The sequence below is a fragment of the Papio anubis genome, chromosome 17 (assembly GCF_008728515.1).
Source record: "Papio anubis isolate 15944 chromosome 17, Panubis1.0, whole genome shotgun sequence".
Lineage (NCBI taxonomy): Eukaryota > Metazoa > Chordata > Mammalia > Primates > Cercopithecidae > Papio > Papio anubis.
The window spans coordinates 51,925,794-51,948,323 of record NC_044992.1 but is presented as its reverse complement, the minus strand read 5'-3'; the positions used below and the strand labels follow the sequence as shown (position 1 = coordinate 51,948,323).

The 22,530-nt window shown below is 57.0% G+C and overlaps 1 protein-coding gene across 2 annotated transcripts; it reads left to right on the top strand.

Annotated features, from left to right (window-relative positions):
• The first annotated feature begins 25 nt into the window (after positions 1 to 25).
• PLCD3 (phospholipase C delta 3) lies at positions 26 to 22,223 on the top strand. 2 transcript variants are annotated; one of them, XM_003913194.4, is made up of 15 exons: positions 26 to 303; positions 11,853 to 12,014; positions 12,095 to 12,323; positions 12,738 to 12,867; positions 14,121 to 14,349; positions 14,667 to 14,868; positions 15,022 to 15,166; positions 16,691 to 16,843; positions 18,372 to 18,518; positions 18,626 to 18,776; positions 19,523 to 19,639; positions 20,279 to 20,445; positions 20,630 to 20,765; positions 20,873 to 21,022; positions 21,181 to 22,223. In XM_003913194.4, the coding sequence occupies exons 1-15, from the start codon at positions 153 to 155 to the stop codon at positions 21,267 to 21,269; spliced, it is 2,358 nt and encodes a 785-aa protein (XP_003913243.1). In that variant the 5' UTR covers positions 26 to 152; the 3' UTR covers positions 21,270 to 22,223. The 2 variants fall into 2 exon arrangements, with proteins under 2 accessions (XP_003913243.1, XP_009189104.1); XM_009190840.4 differs by lacking the exon at positions 26 to 303 and adding an exon at positions 3,295 to 4,028.
• The last annotated feature ends 307 nt before the right edge of the window (positions 22,224 to 22,530 follow it).

Sequence of the window (22,530 nt, the reverse complement as noted above, 5' to 3'; positions counted from 1 at the left end):
CCCACCTCCTGCTGCCTCCTCCGACTCTCTCCAGCGCTGCTAAGTTTCTTCGCTCGCCGCCGCGCTCAGAGCTGGGGCCGGGCCGGAGCGGCGCCCCGCTGCCCTGTCCCCGTGTGCAGACCCCGGGCCCGGCCCCGGCCCCCTGCCAAGCCATGCTGTGCGGCCGCTGGAGGCGCTGCCGCCGCCCGCCCGAGGAGCCCCCGGTAGCCGCCCAAGTCGCGGCGCCGGTCGCGCTCCCGTCCCCGCCGACTCCCTCCGATGGCGGCACCAAGAGGCCCGGGCTGCGGGCGCTGAAGAAGATGGGTCAGTGACGGGCAGGGGGCGGTGGGGTGGGCACGGACCGTTCCCAGGGGCCCAGTCTGGGGCGCTCCAGGGAGCAGTTCGTGGACTCCCCAGGCTGTACGGGGCTGGGAGGCTATGGCTAGGGGCGGAGGGCCAGCGCCGTCCAGCTGGGGGTCGCACCTGGGGTCATCCGCGAGAGTCCCGGGGCGAGCCGGGCGCCTAGGATGCTCTTTGCTTCTCACCAGGGGGCGCCCGCGGGGCGTCTGGAGCGCGAATTCGGGCACGGGACGCTGGTGGGGTCCCCAGGGAGAGTGGAGCGGGAGAGGGAGGCTTGGGGTGTCCCTCGCCCGGCTCCCCAGCGGTATCTAGGGTCTGCCAGGGTGTCTCGGGGTCTTGGCAGCCCTTAGGAAGGATGCGAGTTTGTGATTGGCCTCCGCAGAAGAGGCTGGCCTCCGCAGCAGCCCTCCAACCCGCCGCCCCACAGGGGCAGCCACAGCCACACTGCCCTGGCAGGACTGGTCTAACCAGTGAGAAAGCCCGAAAGCCAAGGCTCTCATGTCAGATTTGGGGAAGTCAGTCGTGGAGAAGGAATGTAACTGTGGCTCACTGGAACATCAGAGGCAGCTGGCACTTGGTGGGTTACACAGGTGGTGTCTTGCAATCTTCCTCAACGTCCTAGGTGGGAGGTGAATCCTCATTTCACAGGTGAGGAAACTGACTCAGAGACAGCAAGGAATTTGCCTGTGACCACACAGCCAACAAAGGGCAAAGTGTGACTGGCTCGCTGGTGGTGCCCCACCACATGGGCCCTGGTACTCTCTCAGAGTCTGGGAAAAGTGGGACCCGCAGGGTGGTGGAGGGCTTGAATGAGAGGGTGCATGCCAGAGTGTTGTCTGACGTGGAAAGTACCGCACCACTGAAGTGCTGCGTTGGACCTGCCATTGGTAGAGTAGTCAGTGATGGAGAAGCTAGGTGTGGAGCTCTGGAGCAGGACAAGGCTGCCAGGGACCCTGTGTGAAACTTGGGGCAGAATTCAGGGGTCCTGATTGCCAGTTTTGCCTTCTTGTTACCTTCACTCATTCCACCTGAGTGCTGACTATGTCTGGGTGCTGTGCCTGGCACTCTGTTTACTGAGACATAGGACACCGTCTCTACCCTGCAATCCATTCAACTGCGCATGCATTGAACAAGCACTTATGCAGTGCCCATGGTATGGTACTATGGTACAAGCGCTTGTGGAGTGCCTATGGTATGCTCCACCCTGGGGCTCCTGCATGAGAGAGCTGAGGTTCCAGCAGGGAGATCAGACAGTGAAACAAAGAATAGGACCCTGGGGATGGGGGAACAGGGGACAGTGCATGAGGGGTTGGGGAGCCAGCGAGGGCCCTGGCTGGCCCCAGCTGAGGAAGACCGGAGTGGCAAAGGGGAGAGGCTGGGGTTGGGAGGAGCTCCTCCAGGCCCTCCCTGGAGAGTCATGGACTTTATCTGGAGGGCATCAGGAGCCCCAGAAAGGGCTCAGGCAGGAGTGAGTATGGAGAGTGGGGAGCAGGTTGGACGAAGGCAGGGGAGAAACAGGGAGACCCAAGGAGGGAGGCTGAGGAGTTAGTTGGCCAAGGGGTGGGGACCAGACTTGGGGGATACCTAGGATGGACTCCAGAACTCCCAGGAGATAGACTGGGCTGGACTCTGTGATCGACAGGTGTCATTCTCTGGGCTAAGAAATGGTGTGGTTTGGGGATAGCTGAGGGCAGCCCTGGGAGTCAGCCCCAGCAGGGTCATGGGTGCCACAGAAGGGCTGAGGAGTGGCCCCGTGCCCGTTGGCCTCTTCATCCCACACGTTTTTTGAGCGGCATTAGTGGGCCAGGGTGCTGTGCCAGGGCCTGGGGCTACAGAGATGAGTAGCACAGAGCTTTGCCCTCAGGAAGTGCACAGTTTAGTGGGCAGAGTCACATTCAGACAAATAATTACAGCTGAACCCGGGCCTCGGTACCCGTCCGCTGAGTAAGGCTGCACGGGAGCTCTGGGCACCTCATCAAGGTGACACTCTCGGGAACTACGTAGGTATCAGAATGTCATCTCAGCCACCCTCATTCCTCACCACTGCCCTGTCCTGCTGAGTGACTGCAGAGAGAGGAATGTTGAGTCCGAGTCTGTTGGGAATGTCCCTTCCCCAGGCCATAGGGAGCCCAGGGACAGGGTGGAGAAGGAAACCCAGTCTTGGGGCCCAGCCCCTTGGGCCATCAGGGGCCAAGACCTAGGCCTGTCACCCAGGTAGCCTCCCCTGCCTTGCTCTGCCCCTGCCATCACCACACCCCTTAGCCTAACAGAGAATAGATTTTATGTCAAATCAGGTCAAGGGACTAGGGCAGGGAGTGGCTCAGAGGGGCCTGAGGAAGGAAAAACCTTTAGGGCCACACTAGGGAGACCCAGATGAGCAGGGAAGGAGGAAGAAAACACCCCCACAGTGAGTGGGAGTCCTTTGTCCCCACTCCAGTCTCCCGCTCTTGGGCTGGGTTGCTGACTTGCAGGGAATCATTGAAGAGAGAGGAGCGCTAGAGCCCAGTGATCACCTGCCATGCGCGAGGCACTGTGCTGAGCTTGCATCAGACCTGATCCTGCTTAATCCTCAGGCATGCCTGTGCGGGAGGTGCTGTCCTCATGTCACATTACAGACGGGAAGCTCAAGGCAGAGGGGTGAAATCACTGCCCAAGGCCACATGCCTGCCTATTGCCAGAGCCTACTTTTCCATGATGGCTCCCAGTGAATACTTTTTGTTGTTGCTGTTGTTGTTTATGAGACAGCGTCTCATTCTGTCACCCAGGCTGGAGTGCAGTGGCATGATCATGATCATGGCTCACCGCAACCTCAAGTTCCTGAGCTCAAGTGATCCTCCCACCTCAGTCTCCCAAGTAGCTGGGACTCGAGAGACTGGGAGACTGGATACCACCACATCCAGCTAATTTTGTTTTTATTTTTTGTAGAGTTGGGGTCTCACTATGTTGTCCAGGCTGGTCTTGAACTCCTGGGCTCAAAGGATCCTCCTGCCTTGGATTCCCAAAAGTGCTGGGATTACAGGTGTGAGCTACCATTCTTGGCTAGCCTGGTGAATACTAATGAACAATTTTGTCACTGTCCCAGGTGCTTTTCGCATATTATCTCATTTAATGCTCACAATAATATGAGGTAGGTAGTACCGGTAGTCTTCTCTTACAGATGAGGAAACTGAGACTCAGAGAGGTTTGGTAACTTGCCTAGGGTTCAGAGCCAGGAAGTAGCTGAGAGAAAATTTGAACCCAGGCAGTGTGGCCCAGAGTCTGTGCTTGTCACACAGTGACTGATAGAGAAGCTGATACCTGCAGGGGGCCTGCTGGCCGCTCCTCTCCCAGGGGGCACCTGCCAGCCCCCACGAGTGTCCTCACAGGGCTGCCAAATAAAATACAGAACACCCAGTTAAGTTTGGAATTCCACTAAACGTGAAATTTGGAATGTATTTACACTAAAAAATTATTTTTTATCTGAATTTCACATTTAACGTGTGTCCTGGATTTTCTCTGGCAGCCCTGTATCCCCAGAGCCCTGTGTGTGCCTCTGCCCTGATGCTCCGCCCCTGCCCCTCATCCTCCCCACGGGCAGAGGCCTGAGTGGGCAGAATCCCGCCCCCTTCCCTGCCCGGCCTGCATACACTACGAAGTGCCCCTGAGCGAGAGGGCTCGGCCCATGGCCTGCCTGGGATGTCTCTCGCAGGGTGAGTGGGACTGCTGTGGGTGGGCTTGACAGGTGAGGGTCTTCAGAACAACCCCCAGCCCTGGCAGGTGCCTGGCCTGGGTGGTGGGTAAGCTGGGTGGCCCTCCAGGCTAAGCAGGGGCATGCCAGGTGGGACTAGGGGGCTGGCTCTGCCAGGCCCTGTGGTCTCCCTCATATCTTTCCCTGTCGTCCACCCTGACTTCTGCACCCAACCAGGCTTCATGCCTGTTCTGGCCCCACAGAAAAGGGTGCTGCCACCCCCCCTTGCTGTGTCCGGCCCAGGGCCAAGGGAGGCACCGCCTGCCTTTCCTGACTTTGTTGGTTCTCCAAGGAATGTTATGGACTCTGGCACTGAGCCCCCGCCAGGCCCCAGCCCTGGGTGTGGCAGCCAGCTGGGTCATGGGGGACATGATTGGTGTTTGAGGTTCGGAGGCTGCCTGCTGGCTAAAGGATTAGGGTGGGAGGGTCTTTGGGACCCCTCACCATTTTGTGTCCTCTCCCAGGGCCTCACGGCCCCGGCCACCTGGAAACGCTCTTTCTCTACTCCCTGCTTGGCCTTGGCCATGGCTGCTGGCTGTAGCAGTTCCCTGCATGACTCGCATTCCTGCGGAGTCCTGTGTGCACCTCCCAAGTGCGAGCCGCCTATTTCCCCCAGGCTGGCCCACCGTCCACCCTCTCCACCCATGAACTCTGTACACACACACAATCACACTCACATGCACACACACACTCACATTCACTCACACTCATACACACACACTCACTCTCTCTCTCCCCCTCACACACACACACACCCTGTCTATGTATACACCCCGCACACACCCCGCCCTGCATGCCACCCCTGCGGGACATGCCTGGACAGAACTCCCACCCTCTCCGCCAGCTGCCCTGGCGCCTGTCTCCACTGCACAGCCTCTGTATCCATCCATGCCTGGGGCAGCCTGCACTGTCTTTAGCACACAGGGCTTGTCCTCTCTGAGCTCAGTGGTGCACCTGTGAAAAGGGTGGGATTTGGGGCCCCTTCCGCCTCTGACATGAGGTAGTTTCTGGTCCCTGGTCTTGGCTACCTTCACAAAACTGCTCAGGCCCCAGACCATCCACGCCCCAAACCACCGGGCTGCCTGTGGAAGTTGAGAAACTGGGCCTGCCCTTTCCTCACCATGCCTGACCCCTCTCTGGAGGCTGAGATAAGCGGGCAGCTTGGGAAGGTGTCTGAGCCCCAGCTGACAACACTGAATTGGGCGGGAGGTGCCGCTGTCCTGGTCGGGGGGAAGGTACCAGCTGGAGGCCATGGGACTAAGGGGACAGATGGATCAGAACGTGTGGGTGCCTCTTTCCACCTGGGGCACTGACTCACTTCCCCAGAGCCCTGTCTTAGTTTCCTTCTTTGTGATCATTTACTAAGCACCTACTATGGGCCGGGCCTAAACCAGGCTCCATGTGCTTGTGCCTGTTGTGGCCACTCGCAGCCCTTTGGGATCAGACTCCCCCAACTTCTACCACATTTCAGCTCCACCGGATGCCGACCTGGCTGTCTGCCTCTTTAACAGCATTTTTGAGATATTAATTCACATACCTTATAATTTATCCATTGAAAGTACACAGTGGGGAGCACCTTGGGAGGCAGAAGCTGTTGAATCACTTGAGGCCAGGAGTTTGAGACCAGCCTGGGCATCACAGTGAGACCCCAACTCTACAAAAACATTTAAAAATTATTCAGGCCTGGTGGTGCAAGTCTGTAGTCCCAGCTCCTCGGGAGGCTGAGGCAGGTGGATTGTTTGAGCCCAAGAGTTTAAGGCTCTGCAGTGGGCCATTATTGTACCACTGCACCCCAGCCTGGCTACAGAGCAAGACCCTGTCTCAGGAAAAAAAAAAAAAATGTATACAATGGTTTCCAGCATATTATATCATTATACTTTAAAAATTATGGTAAAGTAGGCCGGGTGCTGTGGCTCACGCCTGTAATCCTAGCACTTTGGGAGGCCAAGGCGAGTGGATCATTTGAGGTCAGGAGTTCGAGACCAGCCTGGCCAACATGGTAAAACCCTGTCTCTACTAAAAATGCAACAATTACCTGGAAATCACTTGAACCCAGGAAGTGGGGGTTGCAGTGAGCTGAGATCGTGCCACTGCACTCCAGCCTGGGCAACAGAACGAGACTCTGTCTCAAAAAAAAAAAAAAAAAAATTGGCCGGGCACAGTGGCTCACACCTGTAATCCCAGCACTTTGGGAGGCCAAGGCAGGTGGATCATGAGGTCAGGAGATCGAGACCACCTTGGCTAACACGATGAAACCCCGTCTCTACTAAAAAATACAAAAAAAATTAGCTGGGCGTGGTGGTGGGCACCTGTAGTCCCAGCTACTCGGGAGGCTGAGGCAGGAGAATAGCGTGAACCCAGGAGGCGGAGCTTGCAGTGAGCTGAGTTTGCACCCCTGCACTCCAGCCTGGGCGACAGAGCGAGACTTCATCTCAAAAAAAAATTATGGCAAAATATATATAATGAAATTGGCCATTGCAACCATTTTGAAGTGGTTAATTCACTGGCATTAATTACATTCACACTGTTGTGCAACCATTACTGTTGCCTATTTCCAGAACTTTTTCATCATCCAAACAGAAACTAACCATCAAGCAGTAACTCTCCATTACCTCCCCATTCCAGCCCCTGGTACCCTCCCAGCTACTTTCTGTCTCTATGAACTTGTCTGCTCTGGGTACGTCACATGGGTGGAATCACATAGTATTTGTCGTTTGGGGTCTGGCTTCTTTCACTTAGCATGATGTTTTCAAGGTTCATCCATATTGTAGCGTGCATCAGATTTCACTCCTTTACATGGCTGAATATTATTCCATTGTATTGATAAACCATATTTTGCTTATGCACTCATTTTTTGTTTGTTTGTTTTGTTTTGTTTTGTTTTTTGAGACAGAGTCTCGCCCTGTTGCCCAGGCTGGAGTATAGTGGTGCAATCTCAGCTCGCTGTAACCTCTGCCTTCCGGTTTCAAGTGATTCTTCTGCCTTAGCCTCCCTAGTAGCTGAGATTACAGGTGTGGGCCACCATGCCCGGCTAATGTTTTGTGTTTCTCGTAGAGACAGGGTTTCACCATGTTGGTCAGGCTGGTCTCGAACTCCTGACCTCAAATGATCTTCCTGCCTCGGCCTCCCAAAGTACTGGGATTACAGGTGTGGGCCACCATGCCCGGCTAATGTTTTATATTTTTCGTAGAGACAGGGTTTCACCATGTTGGTCAGGCTGGTCTCGAACTCCTGACCTCAAGGGATCCACCTGCTTTGGCCTCCCTAAGTGCTGGGATTACAGGTGTGAGCCACCATGCCCGGCTAATGTTTTGTATTTTTCATAGGGACAGGGTTTCACCATGTTGGTCAGGCTAGTCTTGAACTCCTGACCTCAAATGATCCGCCTGCCTTGGCCTCCCAAAGTGCTGGGATTACAGGCTCATCTGTTGATGAGCACTCGGGTTGTTTCCACCTTTTGACTCTCATTTACCCTCATTTTCACCGCTATTATTTTGTGATTGTCTCCACCCACTCAGTCACTGGCCCAGCAGCTGCAGGATCAAGGCAGAGATGGTTCAATAGATAGAAACCCCACGGGAACAGTAGGAGGTGGGCGGCTTGTGCACCTGCTCAGAGCAGGTAGGAACAAGGTCAAGGCAACATCTGTGGGTTTGGGCCTTGCAGGACCTATAAATGTTTACTGGGTGGCTGGACGGAGAGCCACGGTCCTCGTAGCATCACTGCCCTGGCCCCGAGCCCTCCCTCTGACCTTGCCTCCTTACCTGTTGGTCCTGCCCTTCCTGCTGGACACCCTAGTCCTCTCACTGCTCCAGGGTTCAGAGGCATGAACAGTGGGGAAACAGAAGCACCCACTCAGGGACTCAGCACCTGGCCCCGCCTGGGACTGCACTCTCCTTCTGTTTGGCTTTTCCATTGGGTGTGTGGTTGGGGGGCAGTGCCAGTTTGTGGGGCAGCCTGGAATGTCACCCCTTACCCCAACAGGTTCCTGGGGAGCTGAGGGTAAGGGGCCAGGAGTAGGGGCCCCCTCCACTGGGAGACTGCCCCAGTGGGGGCCCAGTCAGGCGTTCAGGCTGCCTATGTTGATGGCCTGTTTGCAGAAGGCTCTGGACAGAGCAGGCCCCGGTGACTCACCCCCATTTCCGGTCTTAGTCACTCACCTCCCCCACACCCATGGGCTTGGCATCAGAGGGCTGGCCTAGGTAGGGGAGGTGGCCCCGGCTGCAGAGCCTGGTTGTCATGGCAACGAGCAGTCCCCTTTCCCACGGTGGAGGGGGTGTAGGAGGGTGTGCCTAAGTGTGGTGGCACTGCAGGCTCCCCCTAACCGTTCTGCCCTCACCCTGTCATTGTTCAGGATGGGACCATTTAGAGGCTACCTAGACCTGGTGGGTGGGGGGGGGTCTGGTGAGCCCCTCGACCTGGCACATGCCATGTATGCCCAGTTCTTTGTCTGGAGAGGAGGGTTCCACTTTCCCCTTCCTGACCAGGGGGCACCAAGTGGGCATTCACTCAGAGGGCCACAGTCTAGACCCTGAGGGACCCTCTAGAGCCGTTAGGGCCACAGGCTGGCCCCTGAGGGGTCATGGCCTCTTAAGGAGGTGGATTTCTCCTCTTGCCCCTGAGACCCTGATTTTCAGTCATGGTCCGAGTGGTTTTTAAAAATACAGATGCCCAGGCCCCATCCCACACCAGCTGGGTGAGATGCCCTGGGCCATGGTGTCTGCAGCCTCCCCCGGGTAATTCCGATGCACAGCTAAGGTTGAGAAACCCTGACCCGCCAGGCCTTTGCCCTGAACTCCGGACAGATGGGGCAGAGCTGGGGTAGAATTCCCTCAGTCCCCCCATCTGCCTATCTACCTGCCTGCCCCTTCAGTCAACACTAGCTGGGAGCCTGGCTCTGGGATGAGCACTGTGGTGAGGAGATAAGACCTCACTCTGGCCTCAGATTTATTAAAGTTTATAGGTGGGTTTTGTGTTTTAATTAAAGCAAAAAGTGCTGTTAGTGGTCAGAGAGGGAGAACGCCCACTTGAGGACAAATCAAGGAAAGCTTCCTGGAGGAGGTGATATCTGAACTGGTCCTTCAAGGACTCAGATAGGAGGAAGAGAAGGGAGAAGGATCCTACAAAAGGGTCCAAGAGAGGGTGAAAGGAGATGGTCCAGAGATATAGACTCAATTCCTTAGGTCAGAGTTTGCAACTGGGCAAGCAAGGGCCTTGGGGTCGCAAAGCCAAACCCAGTATTAAGGGTCTGTTGAAATAAAGGGAGGAAGAGAGGCCCACTGTCATACTTCTTTTGGCCCATACAGGGGTTATTGGTTTTTGTCTTTTTCAATTTGATTTCGTTGCCAACATTAGAATATCTGGAGGCTTCACACACAGGTCTAGATTCCGGTTCTCTGGAAACTCTGGGCCCTCATTCACTCTGGGCTGTGCCCCACCTCCAAAGGCCATGGACTCTCCGTTTACCCAGTTCCCACCTCCTCTAATGTCCCATGGCTCAAAAATCTTTGGCTGTGACTCTCATTGAGGCATTGTAGAGCAGGGTGTGGCACCATCTGGGCTGGGCATCACGTGTTCCAGGGGGCCAGAGCCAGAGGAAGGCCGAAACTCTCTGGGGTACAGTGTCGGTCACGCTGTAGAAACCTCTGAATTTTGGATTTTGCAGCAGGTATGATTGTGGTCTCCATTTTATGGATGGAGAACATGAGGCTTAGTGCCAGGTTAGTGCCACCGGGGCTATGTATTAAATAGCTGGGAAGTGACAGAGTTGAGACTTATTCCCCAGACTTCTGAATTTAGAAGCACTAGAAGAGCCATGCAGTGCAGGGCCCAAGGGCAGAGGTGCTGGAGCCCGACCTCCAGAGCCCAGAGTGGCTTCTACCAATATGGAATTCTGACAACTTACTTAAGCTTCCCTGAGCCTCAGTTTCCTTGTCTGTTAATACATGAGCAGGGCCTGCATACAGGAGGTGCTTTTATTTATTTATATTTTAGAGACAGAGTCTCACTCTGTTGCCCAAGCTGGAGTGCAGTGGCGTAATCTCAGCTCACTGCAACCTCCGCCTCCCGGATTCAAGTGATTTTCATGCCTCAGCCTCCCGAGTAGCTGGGATTACAGGTGCATGACACCATGCCCGGCTAATTTTTTTTGTATTTTTAGTAGAGATTAGGTTTCACTATGTTGGCCATGCTGGGCTTGAACTCCTGTCCTCAAGTGATCCGCCCACCTTGTCCTCCCAAAGTGCTGGGATTACAAGCATGAACCACCATGCCCAGCCAACTTTAAAATTTTTTCTAGAGGCCAGGTACGGTGGCTTACGCCTATAATCCCAACACTTTGGGAGGCCGAGGAGGGCAGATCATGAGGTCAGGAGATCAAGACCATCCTGGCCAACATGGTGAAACCCTGTCTCTACTAAAACTACAAAAATTAGCTGGGGCATGGTGGTACGTGCCTGTAGTCCCAGCTACTTGGGAGGCTGAGGCAGGAGAATTGCTTGAACCCAGAGGTGGAGGTTGCAGTGAGCCGAGATTGCACTACTTACACTCCAGCCTGGGCAACAGAGCAAGACTCCGTCTCAAAAAAAAAAAAAAATTTTTTCTGTGGGTCGTTCTTTTTATCTTTTTGTAGAGATAGGTTCTCGCATTGTTGCCCAGGCTGTTCTCCAGTTCCTGGCTCCAAGCGATCCTCCCATCTTGGCCTCTTGAGTACCTGGGATTACAGGCATGAGCCACTGTACCCAGCCAACATTTGCTTTTATTGAGGAAGGTGGACACTGTGGCTGCAGAGTGCATGTGGGCTGAAGGGTCATGTGGTGGGTGGCATTGGCTGGGCAAGAGGGAGCACCAAATGTCACAGGACACCTTCCTTTTGGCAGGGCCCCACCAGGCACAAAGAGGGCACCTGGAGATCAGCCGGGCAGGGCTGATCCTGGAGTCCTTGGCCTGTGACCCTGGGGCTAGGGTGGCCTCTGCTGTCCTCCTTGTCTTTGGGAAAGCAGAGGCAAGGTGCTTGGATTACAGCAAGAGAGATCTAGGTTAGATGGTGAGACCTTCCTGATGGCTGTGGTTTCACATCGAGGGAAAAAGGCTGTTGGTGGCAAATTCTGAACTTGATGGCTGGAAGCCATGTGGTGGGGGATAGTGGCAGAAGGGCAACTTTTTTTTTTTTTTTTTTTTTTTTTAAGACTCAGTCTCACTCTGTTGCTTAGGCTTCAGTGCAGTGGCACGATCTTGGCTCACTGCAACCTCTGCCTCCTGGGTTCAAGCAATTCTCCTGCCTCAGCCTCCCAAGTAGCTGGGATTACAGGCATGTGCCACCACACTCGGCTTATTTTGTATTTTTAGTAGAGATGGCGTTTCATCATGTTGGCCAGGCTGGTCTCGAACTCCTGACCTCAAGTGATCCGCCCTCCTCGGCCTCCCAAGTGCTGAGATTACAGGCGTGAGCCACCGCACCTGGCCAGAAAGGACAACCTTTAGTGAGGCCTGAGTCCCAGGCATTGCCCGAGGACAGTTCCACACTGAGGGACAGCAGAGGCAGCTGCTTGGAAGGAAGGAGGGAGATGGGGTACGGGTGGGGGTTGGGGGACGCTTAACGCTCCAAAGCCTAAAGCCAAACCCAGTGCAGGAGGCTTCTTACAATCGGGGAGGAGGGGAGGCCTGCGAGGGGCAGGGAAGCTCACTGTGGAGCGAAGGCCTGGGTTTGGAGAGGCTGGAGGAAGGGGCAGCAGGGGGAGCTTCCGGGCAGGGACGGCCTGAAACCCGGGTCCTCCCGCCCCGGCAGGCCTGACGGAGGACGAGGACGTGCGCGCCATGCTGCTGGGCTCCCGGCTCCGCAAGATCCGCTCGCGCACGTGGCACAAGGAGCGGCTGTACCGGCTGCAGGAGGACGGCCTGAGCGTGTGGTTCCAGCGGCGCATCCCGCGCGCGCCGTCGCAGCACATCTGTGAGAGGCCGGGGAGCGCCGGGTGGGCAGGGAGGTGGGGACAGGCCGGGTCCTCCGCCCTGACCCGGCCCTACCCGCAGTCTTTGTGCAGCACATCGAGGCAGTCCGCGAGGGCCACCAGTCCGAGGGCCTGCGGCGCTTCGGGGGTGCCTTCGCCCCGGCGCGCTGCCTCACCATCGCCTTCAAGGGCCGCCGCAAGAACCTGGACCTGGCGGCGCCCACGGCTGAGGAAGCGCAGCGCTGGGTGCGGGGTCTGACCAAGCTCCGCGCGCGCCTGGACGCCATGAGCCAGCGCGAGCGGCTGGACCAATATCCTGCCGGGGCTGGGAGGGAGGGCCCCATCCTTGGAGAGCCCCCAGGCCCAGGGGAGGCAGGGCCCCTGTCCTGAGGGCGCACAGTCTGGGTCGGAGCCCTAGGTCTTTGAAACAGAGTGGGGACACGTGCCCTGGCTAGGTCCGAGCTCCCACCAGGAGGGGTGGCGCGGCCCCTCCTTCAGGGAGGCCTGAGGCCTTCTGAGGATGGAGACAGGGCCTCCTGTCTTTGGTGAGCCCCAGTCCTGCGGAGGAGACACTGCTACCGTGCTGGGGGAGTCCACAGGCCAAGGGGAAAGTACAGCCCCTAAACCAGGGAGCCCCCAGATCCAGGTGGGGATGACTTACCGGCCAGTTACCCGGGGGCTGGGGGCAGCCTGGTGTGTTACTGTTATTTCCTGAGCACCCACACCTGGATCCACTCCTATCTGCACCGGGCTGACTCCAACCAGGACAGCAAGATGAGCTTCAAGGAGATCAAGAGCCTGCTGAGAATGGTCAACGTGGACATGAACGACATGTACGCCTACCTCCTCTTCAAGGTGGGCTTCCACCCTGAACCCCAGCCCCTGGCTTTGCCATCACTCTGACCTCTGCCTGCCCCCAGCCGTCTGAGTCATCAGCTCCCCTGCCCTCTCCACCTGCAGCTTTTTTGGAGAAGCAGCCTTTCCCTGCATAAAGGCAACATCTGGGTTTAGTTAGCCTTTGGCCTCCCCTGAGGCCACTGGGCCAGGAAGGGAGTGGGGAGCCAGGGCCCAGAACTTTCCTCCCCCTCAGTTCCTACCCCTCCAAAGTGAGCAGCAAAGCTGTTCTCATTTCCCTGAGTCTGCAGGGCACCTTTTGCATGTGGGGGCACAGGCAGGAGCCAGCCTACAGGCGTGCATGTGCACAGATACATGTGTGCATCCTTCTCCACGCAGACCCTCCACTGTGGCACGTGTTGGCACCTCATGCATGGGAGCACAGGGGCACACAGGAGTGGGCTCTGCAGCTACGGCCCAGCTGGAGCCCTTGGCAGACCTCTGTGTGCATGTGGACAATGGGACCCACCTGTAACCCCGAAAGACAGGAGAGCCCATGGCAGCTGGACCCCTGGGCCACAGCTTCACAGGGATGCTCCATGAATTCTCATTGACTTGTTCAGTGACCCTGGGTGTGAATATGTGCATGTCAGCATAGTAACATGTCCACCTAGGGGAGTGTGAGGGCCCAGGGGTCCTGTCTTGGCCCAGGATCACCATTTTTCCTTCCACATCTTGATTCTTGGGGTAGGTCATGGTGCAGAGGGGCAGGCATAGAACCAGAGAGACCTCCCTTAAAGTCCAGCCCTGCAGGCCAGGCTTAGTGGCTCACCCCTGTCATCCCAGCACTTTGGGAAGCCTAGGCGGGAGGACTGCTTGAAGCCAGGAGTTTGAGATCAGCTTGGGCAACATAGAAAGACCCCATCTCTACAAAAAATACAAAAATTAGCCAGGTGCAGTGGTACACACCTGTGGTCCCAGCTGTCCAGCTATTTGGAAGGCTGAGGTGGGAGGATCACTTGAGATCACACGTTGGAAGCTGCAGTGAGCTATGATCATGCCACTGCACTCCAGCCTGGGTAACAGAGCAAGACCAAACAAACAAACAAAAAACCCAAAAAACAAACAGAGCTGGAGTCACAAGTCTTACTCTGTTTTTCCACCTGTGAAATGGGGAACGTTGCCTTCTCAGATGTGGTAGATGACAGATGGGTTAAAGGGGCCAGGTTTCCTGGAGTGTCTGCCTCCTCTGAGCTTCTCTCTCTGCTCCCCAGGAGTGTGACCACTCCAACAATGACCGTCTAGAGGGGGCTGAGATTGAGGAGTTCCTGCGGCGGCTGCTGAAGCGGCCGGAGCTGGAGGAGATCTTCCATCAGTACTCGGGCGAGGACCGCGTGCTGAGTGCCCCTGAGCTGCTGGAGTTCCTGGAGGACCAGGGCGAGGAGGGCGCCACGCTGGCCCGCGCCCAGCAGCTCATTCAGACCTACGAGCTCAACGAGACAGGTGGGGGGCAGCACGGCCAGGTCATGGCACCTGACAGGGCTGTGTTCCCAGCTGAGTGGGTTCTGCTGCGGGCTGGCTGTGGGCACTGTCTCGGCCAGGTTAGCTTGCCTCCTCCAGACTCAGCTTCCACATGTGTAAAATGGCACAACAGCGTGCCTTCCTCCCAGGGTCTGGTCGAAGGTTAAGTGGCATGACTTACAGAGTCTAGTCAGTAGATTGTCTAGTCTATTCCTAAGTCGAGTGGGCCTTGGGGGCATTGAAAGCTGGACATGGGGGATCCCCATGTGGCCTGATGCTCTCTCCTGCCACCCCTGCAGCCAAGCAGCACGAGCTGATGACACTGGATGGCTTCATGATGTACCTGTTGTCGCCGGAGGGGGCTGCCTTGGACACCACCCACACGTGTGTGTTCCAGGACATGAACCAGCCCCTCGCCCACTACTTCATCTCTTCCTCCCACAACACCTATCTGACCGACTCCCAGATTGGGGGGCCCAGCAGCACCGAGGCCTACATTAGGTACTATAGTAGGGGGTGAATGTGCCTGGGAGCCCCACCTGGAGAGAGACATGGGGCTGGCTTCCTGGGGCCTTCCTGGCTCAGCCTGCCTGCTGCCCTGCTCTGTGGCACTCTCCCAACACCTTGCCCGTCCACTTATCTGTCCACCCACAGGGCCTTTGCCCAGGGATGCCGCTGCGTGGAGCTGGACTGCTGGGAGGGGCCAGGAGGGGAGCCCATCATCTATCACGGACATACTCTCACCTCCAAGATTCTCTTCCGGGATGTGGTCCAAGCCGTGCGTGACCATGCCTTCACGGTGAGCCCCTGGGATGCCCAGCCCCAGCCCCACAGCCTTCGCAATGACCTCCGTCCACACCCACGTGCCAGCTGCGCTCAGTCCTTCCAGGGGAAACCCTTGCCCAGAGAATCATTCATTCACCAAGTGCTGCTGGGATAAGTGGCCAATGGGGTGGAATAAAGCTGAATGAGATGCCACTCTCATATTTGGGAAATATGTTCCCTCTCATATTTGGAAAATGTCTTAAAATCACAGAGTGTCCAGAAGAAAACCTTTGGGGGAGGGAAGGACTTTTTTTTTTTTTTTTTTGAGACGGAGTCTTGCTCTGTCGCCCAGGCTGGAGTGCAGTGGCCAGATCTCAGCTCACTGCAAGCTCCGCCTCCCGGGTTCACACCATTCTCCTGCCTCAGCCTCCCGAGTAGCTGGGGCTATAGGCGCCTGCCACCTCGCCCAGCTAGTTTTTTGTATTTTTTAGTAGAGACGGGGTTTCACCGTGTTAGCCAGGATGGTCTCAATCTCATGACCTTGTGATCCGCCCGTCTCGGCCTCCGAAAGTGCTGGGATTACAGGCTTTAGCCACCGCGCCCAGCTGGGAAGGACATTTGAATCATGACTTCCAAAGAATAAGCTGTAAGAGAAGCTCACCAGTGGCACCTACATAAACTGCAGCTTCGGTCACAGTGTGCAGATCTTCCCATCAGCAAATGATGGCAGGAGAGTTTTCAACATCATTGACATGGTCAATGTCATTCACATGTAAAAAGCATTTATGGGACCAGGTGCGGTGGCTCACACCTGTATTCCCAGCACTCTGGGAGGCTGATGCAAGGATCACTTGAGGCCAGGAATTCCAGACCAGCCTGAGCAAATAGCTGTATCCTATTTGAGCTGTATCCTGTCTCAACAAAAATAAAAATTAGCTGAGTGTGGGGGCATGTGCCTGTAGGCTGAGTTACTCAGGAGGCTGAGGTGGGAGGATCACTTGAGCTCAGGACTGGAGAATGCGGGGATACTGCGCCACTGCACTTTAGCCTGGATGATGGAGCTAGACCAAAGCATAAACAACAAAAATTGGCCGGGCGTGGTGGCTCACACCTGTAATCCCAGCACTTTGGGAGGCTGAGGTGGGCAGATCACCTGAGGTCAGGAGTTTGAGACCAGCCTGGCCAACATGGTGAAACCCCGTCTCTACTAAAAATACAAAAATTAGCTGGGTGTGGTGGCGGGTGCCCGCAATCCCAGCTACTCCAGAGGCTGAGGCAGAGAGAATCGCTTGAACCCGGGAGATGGAGTTGTAGTGAGCTGAAATTGCATCACTGCACTCCAGCCTGGGTGACAGAGCACCACTCCATCTCAAAGAAAAAAAAAAATCATTCCTGCAGCCTCCCTCAGCCTCCTGGACAGTCTAGCCCTTCCCTGGGTTCTCCAGAGCCCTGCTTTGCCTGCTTGTCCTGCTTGTCCTGAAGGGTCTGGGAGCCAGATGTTGGGAGGTACTGGCAGAGGGAGGGGAGTGGCTCTGAGCCACTGCCCTTCCCCACACAGCTGTCCCCCTACCCTGTCATCCTATCCCTGGAGAACCACTGCGGGCTGGAGCAGCAGGCTGCCATGGCCCGCCACCTCCGCACCATCCTAGGGGACATGCTGGTGACACAGGCGCTGGACTCCCCAAATCCTGAGGAGCTGCCTTCCCCAGAGGTGATGCACCCCAGCCCCCAGCCTGGATGGAGGGAGGTCTGGTGGGAGTCCGCCTCCCCCAACTGGTTGTGCCACCTCTCTGGCTCGGGACCCCTCACCTCTCCCTGCCTTAACCTTTCTCCGTTCCTCTGTTCATCTGACGTCTGCCACCCCCTGGTCTTGTCCTTCTGCTGCCCTCTGGCTCTCCATTCTTGACTAGACCCCCCACACACACACACCCTCTTCCATGACCTGGCTCTGCCCTGCTGGCCCTGTGTCCCTGCTGGTAGAGTCCTGCAGGCTCTGCCATTCCCTCCTGCAAGGCCCCGTTTGACAGTTTCTCCACCTGGAAGTCCCTTCCCAGCCATCCACACTTGCCAAGCATCACCTGCTTAGAATTCAGCTCAACTTCAGCCGCCTCTTCCGTGGCCTTATCCACTTTCCCAACTCTTAGGTCTGAGGCAGCCTGCTGCTCTCCCCCAGACCGCAGAGTGCATCCTCGGCCCTCTCCAGACGTTTATCCTGTCGGGCTCCTTGAGAAAACTCCCCTCCTACTTCCAATCCCCAACATGCAGGCAGGGTTGACTCACCCTCGTGTGTGTGTGAGATGTGATTTTTGTTATTAGTATGACAGTCACCCATGTGGTGAAACTGGGCTGTGCCAGGGGACGCGGTGGACAGTGCTTCCTTCCTCCACTGACCATCTCTTCACAAAAGTAACCATCTCCAACTTTCTTAAGTATTAGCAGAGAATTTCCACATTACCTGTGTACATGTGTGTACTGTCTTCTCTTTTAAATGGTACCAAAAAAGGACTGTGTGATTCCAGGTTGTAGCCCCACTTCTTCCACGTTGTAGCCTCACTTCTTCCACGTTGTAGCCCCACTTCTTCCACGTTGTAGCCTCACTTCTTCCACGTTGTAGCCCCACTTCTTCCACGTTGTAGCCCCACTTCTTCCACGTAAGATCTTTTTTGAAGAGGGTCTCTTCCCTTTCAGTTGTGAGCTGTCGCGTGCATCATAGTGGCTGCTGTGTATATTCTTTTTTTTTTTTTTTTTGAGACGGAGTCTGCAAGCTCTGCTTTGCCCAGGCTGGAGTGCGGTGGTGATCTTGGCTCGCTGCAAGCCTCCGGGTGCAGCCTGCATTCTCCTGCCTCAGCCTCGGTGGCTGGGACTGGTCACATGCCTCGCCCGGCCCTAGTTTTTTGTACCCCAGTAGAGACGGGGTTTCACCGTGTCAGCCAGGATGGTCTCGATCTCCTGACCTCATTGATCCGCCGTCAGCCTCCCAAAGTACTGAGATACAAACTTGAAACCACGCGCCAGCCTGCTAATGTATATTCTGTGTTAAAGAGACCGCCTAAAGCATCCCTTCCACAATGCTTCTAAACCATTTACCCTCTTTCTAATGGAGCCACTCATCTCTGTGTCTCCTTTCCTGCCTCCCACCCCAGCCAGCCCTTCACACGGTGGTGGTTGAATAACTGACTGACCGGCTGCCACAGGGGTGAGAAGGCCTAACCCTTCATCCTCCACATTGGCCCCCACAGCAGCTGAAGGGCCGGGTCCTGGTGAAGGGGAAGAAGCTGCCTGCTGCTCGGAGCGAGGATGGCCGGGCTCTGTCGGACAGGGAGGAGGAGGAGGACGATGACGAGGAGGAAGAAGAGGAGGCGGAGACTGCAGCACAGAGGCGGCTGGTGAGAGCTGGTGGGCTGGGGTGGGTGGGGTGGGGAAGCGGGGGAAGGTGGGAGGACGGGTGTGGGGAGCGGGGGCCAGCTGAGCCCTGCTGAGGCTGGTCTCCTAGGCTAAGCAGATCTCCCCGGAGCTGTCGGCCCTGGTCGTGTACTGCCACGCCACCCGCCTGCGGACCCTGCACCCTGCCCCCGACGCCCCGCAGCCCTGCCAGGTCAGCTCCCTCAGCGAGCGCAAAGCCAAGAAACTCATCCGGGAAGCAGGTAGGAGCCAGGGCACTGGGTGTCTGGGGCGAGAGGGCGATGGGGGCACCTCCTGAAGGGGGCCTGGAAAGGAGTTGAGGGGGCTTTGGGGGACAGTAAAGAGGTCAAGAGGACCCCAGAGAGGGGCTGGGCTGAGGGAATGAGGGCCCTGCACATGCCAGGGTGGATGGAGGGGAGAGTGGCAAGCTGAGGGCGGCCTGCTGTCTGCAGCCTGCTGTCTGCCTTCAGAGGCCTGTGGTGGGGCCGGCCATAGAGGGAGATGGGCCAGGCTGGGCTGGGGGTTGGGGGAGCCCAGCCGCTGCTGCGACACTGGGGAGGAATTCCTGGGGCAGGTGATGCTGAGAAGACACATCACCTGGAGGACTAGGAAGCAGCCAGGAGAAGAGGCGGGAGGGCTTTCCAGACAGGAGGAACAGGCTGTTGAAGGCCTGGAAGCTTGGCCTGGAGAAGAGTTCCAGGAACCATGGTGGAGCTGGAGGGCTGTGGGCATTCACTGTACTTGGTTGGAACTTTGTCAGGAGCAGGGAACTGGGGGCTGGGGATGTGGAGCCAGGCTGTGTGGGTGGAGGGGATCCCTGCAGCCTCCTCAGTGAGCTCCCCTCTCAGCCTAGGTCAGAAGAGAGTGAGGAGCAGGGGCAGGGTGAGCTGGGGATGGGCTTGGCCTCTGTTCCCTGGAGGTTATAGGCCGGGGCTTTGGGTGAGGGACCCCCGGGGTCTGTCACAGTCTCACCCCAACTCTGCCCCAGGGAACAGCTTCGTCAGGCACAATGCCCGCCAGCTGACCCGCGTGTACCCGCTGGGGCTGCGGATGAACTCGGCCAACTATAGTCCCCAGGAGATGTGGAACTCGGGCTGTCAGCTGGGTGAGTGGGGGCCACATGAGCGGGAGCAGGCGGGGTGCCACAATGTGGGAGAGGCCTCAGCAGTGAGGGCCCACACAGCCTTCCAGACGGTGGAAACACGCATTTTGTTGATTATTTTTAAAGTTGCCAGCAATGTAGGTGGGAAAATCAAATCAGGCTCGCTTATTCTTGACAGTGTACAGGTCTCGCATTTTTATGATGGTAGAAATTAAAACATCCACTCCCATGTTCCCTGACACACACAACCCCCACACACCTGGCAGTCCCACTAAGTCAACACTGATAAGGGTGGGCTCTGGGGGACGCTGAGCCCCACCAAAGGAGGCCGTATCGTCTCCTTGGGGTAAGGGTGGAAACAAGCCCAGGCTTCCTCAGACCCCTGGCTCTGACCCAAGCCTGGCCCTGAGGGTGGGGGCTTTTCCAGCACCTTCCAGCCTGGAGGGATCCCAGGGCGGAAGTACAGGTGACAGTGGGGGCTGAGTCCATGACCCTCTCCCCTAAAGTCATGGTGGGGGCAGAGCAGCACTGAGCAGACAGTGGGACCCCAGGCCCTTTGTAGAGAGGAATGCAGTCCCCTGAAACTGAGTAGTGAGAACAGGGCCGCTAAGAGCCCCTGCTCTGACCCTGCTGTGTCCACAGTGGCCTTGAACTTCCAGACGCCAGGCTACGAGATGGACCTCAATGCCGGCCGCTTCCTGGTCAATGGGCAGTGTGGCTACGTCCTGAAACCTGCCTGCCTGCGGCAACCTGACTCGACCTTTGACCCTGAGGACCCGGGACCTCCCAGAACCACTCTCAGCATCCAGGTCAGCAGGCTGGAACGGGCCCCAGCCTGGGGTCACACTGGTTCTAGAGAGGCTCTTTGTGAGGTAGAGGAAGGCAAGGGGGGCTGGGGACAGGTTGGAAGTGACGGGTGGTCTGAGCTTGAGGCCCATCAGGGGATGGCCAAGGTGGGCGTGGGCCCCAGCTGCTCCCTCCCTCACCCCACAGGTGCTGACTGCACAGCAGCTGCCCAAGCTGAACGCCGAGAAGCCACATTCCATTGTGGACCCCCTGGTGCGCGTTGAGATCCATGGGGTGCCCGCAGACTGTGCCCGGCAGGAGACTGACTATGTGCTCAACAATGGTGGGCAGCTGCTGGCAGAAGTGTCGGGGGGAGACTGCAGAGAGCGAAGGGGGGTGCAGGGTGGATCCTGGGTCCCTGGGGCTCTGACTGCCACCCCTGTGCCCTAGGCTTCAACCCCCACTGGGGGCAGACCCTGCAGTTCCAGCTGCGGGCTCCGGAGCTGGCGCTGGTCCGGTTTGTGGTGGAAGATTATGACGCCACCTCCCCCAATGACTTTGTGGGCCAGTTTACACTGCCTCTTAGCAGCCTAAAGCAAGGTTGGTGGAGGCTGGTGGGGATGGAGAGGGATGTGGGTACAGGCTCTGCAGACCCTGTTCACCTTTGTGCCTTGAATTTCCTGCCCTGAAGCGTGCCCAGGCTGGGCCAGACCCCTAGGGTACGCAGAGGACCTGAGGCCTGGCTGTCCTCCCCACAGGGTACCGCCACATACACCTGCTTTCCAAGGACGGGGCCTCACTGTCACCAGCTACGCTCTTCATTCAAATCCGCATCCAGCGCCCCTGAGGGCCCAGCTCACCCGCACTGGGGTTCTGCGAGTGCCAGTCCACATCCCCTGCAGAGCCCTCTCCTCTGGAGTCAGATGGTGGGAGTACCAGCCCCCAGCCCACCCACTTGGCCCACTCAGCCCACTCACCAGGCGCTGGTCTCACCTGGGTGCTGAGGGCTGCCTGGGCCCCTCCTGAAGAATCAACAGGTGCTCATGTGACTTCAGTGAGCTCCAACCCTGAGGCCCTGAGATGGCCCCAGCTCCTGTCCTCAGCCTACCCCTCATCGTGACTTATGAGGAGCCAAGCCTGTTGCTGCCAGGAGACTTGGGGAGCAGGACACCTGTGGGCCCTCAGTTCCCCTCTGTCCTCCCGTGGGCCATCCTAGCCTCCTTCCCCCAGAGGAGAACAGTCCACCCCACTTGGCCCGGACCCCGGGCTTAGCCCCTAAGCCCTCCTTTACCCTAGGCCTTCCTGGACTCCTCCCTCCAGCTCTGGAACCTGAGTTCCCCTTCCCTTCTCAAAGCAAGAAGGGAGCGCTGAGGCATGAAGCCCTGGGGAAACTGGCAGTAGGTTTTGGTTTTTATTTTTTGAGACAGGGTCTCGCTCCATCGCCCAGGCTGGAGTGCAGTGTTGCAATCACGGCTCACTGCAGCCTTGAACTCCCAGGCTCAAGCGATCCTCCCATCTCAGCCTCCTGAGTAGCTGGGACTACAGACACAGGCCACCACACCTGGCTAATTTTTAAATTTTATGTAGAGATGGGGGGGGACTCCCTATGTTGCCCAGGCTGGTCTCGAGCTCCTGACCTCAAGTGATCCTCCTGCCCCGGCATTCCAAAGTGCTGGGATTACAGGTGTGAGCTACTGCCCCGGCCTAGCAGTAGGTTTGTAACTGTTTCATAGAAGAGCCCTGGAGAAGACAGTAGAATGAGCCTATCTAGTTTAAAAAATAAAGAAGCTCATTTATTTTACCACTGCCACTCCCTGATCACCTCTATGCTGCCACCCCCACAGGCCCATGAGGAGGGACAGGGCTGGATGAGTCCCTTGGCCCTCTCCCCTCAATAGGGCATGGACTTGTCTAAGACAGCCAGAGGGTGGCAGCAGGAGATGCCACAGCTCAAAATAGCCTGACCCCTGCTCCTGGCTTAAAGCTGCTGCGAGTATCACAAGACTGTCTGAGGATGCCAATTTACAAGGTCAGCGCCTCTCCACGATGCGCGCGCGCGCACACACACACACACACATACACACAGAGGGGCCTTGAATGAGGAGGGG

Excerpts from the sequence above, each read along its gene's own strand:
- PLCD3 (XM_003913194.4), top strand. The coding sequence starts at position 153 with ATGCTGTGCGGCCGCTGGAGGCGCTGCCGCCGCCCGCCCGAGGAGCCC. Across the intron at positions 12,015-12,094 it reads CGCGCCGTCGCAGCACATCT|TCTTTGTGCAGCACATCGAG; the intron begins GTGAGAGGCCGG and ends CCCTACCCGCAG. Across the intron at positions 16,844-18,371 it reads AGGAGCTGCCTTCCCCAGAG|CAGCTGAAGGGCCGGGTCCT; the intron begins GTGATGCACCCC and ends TGGCCCCCACAG.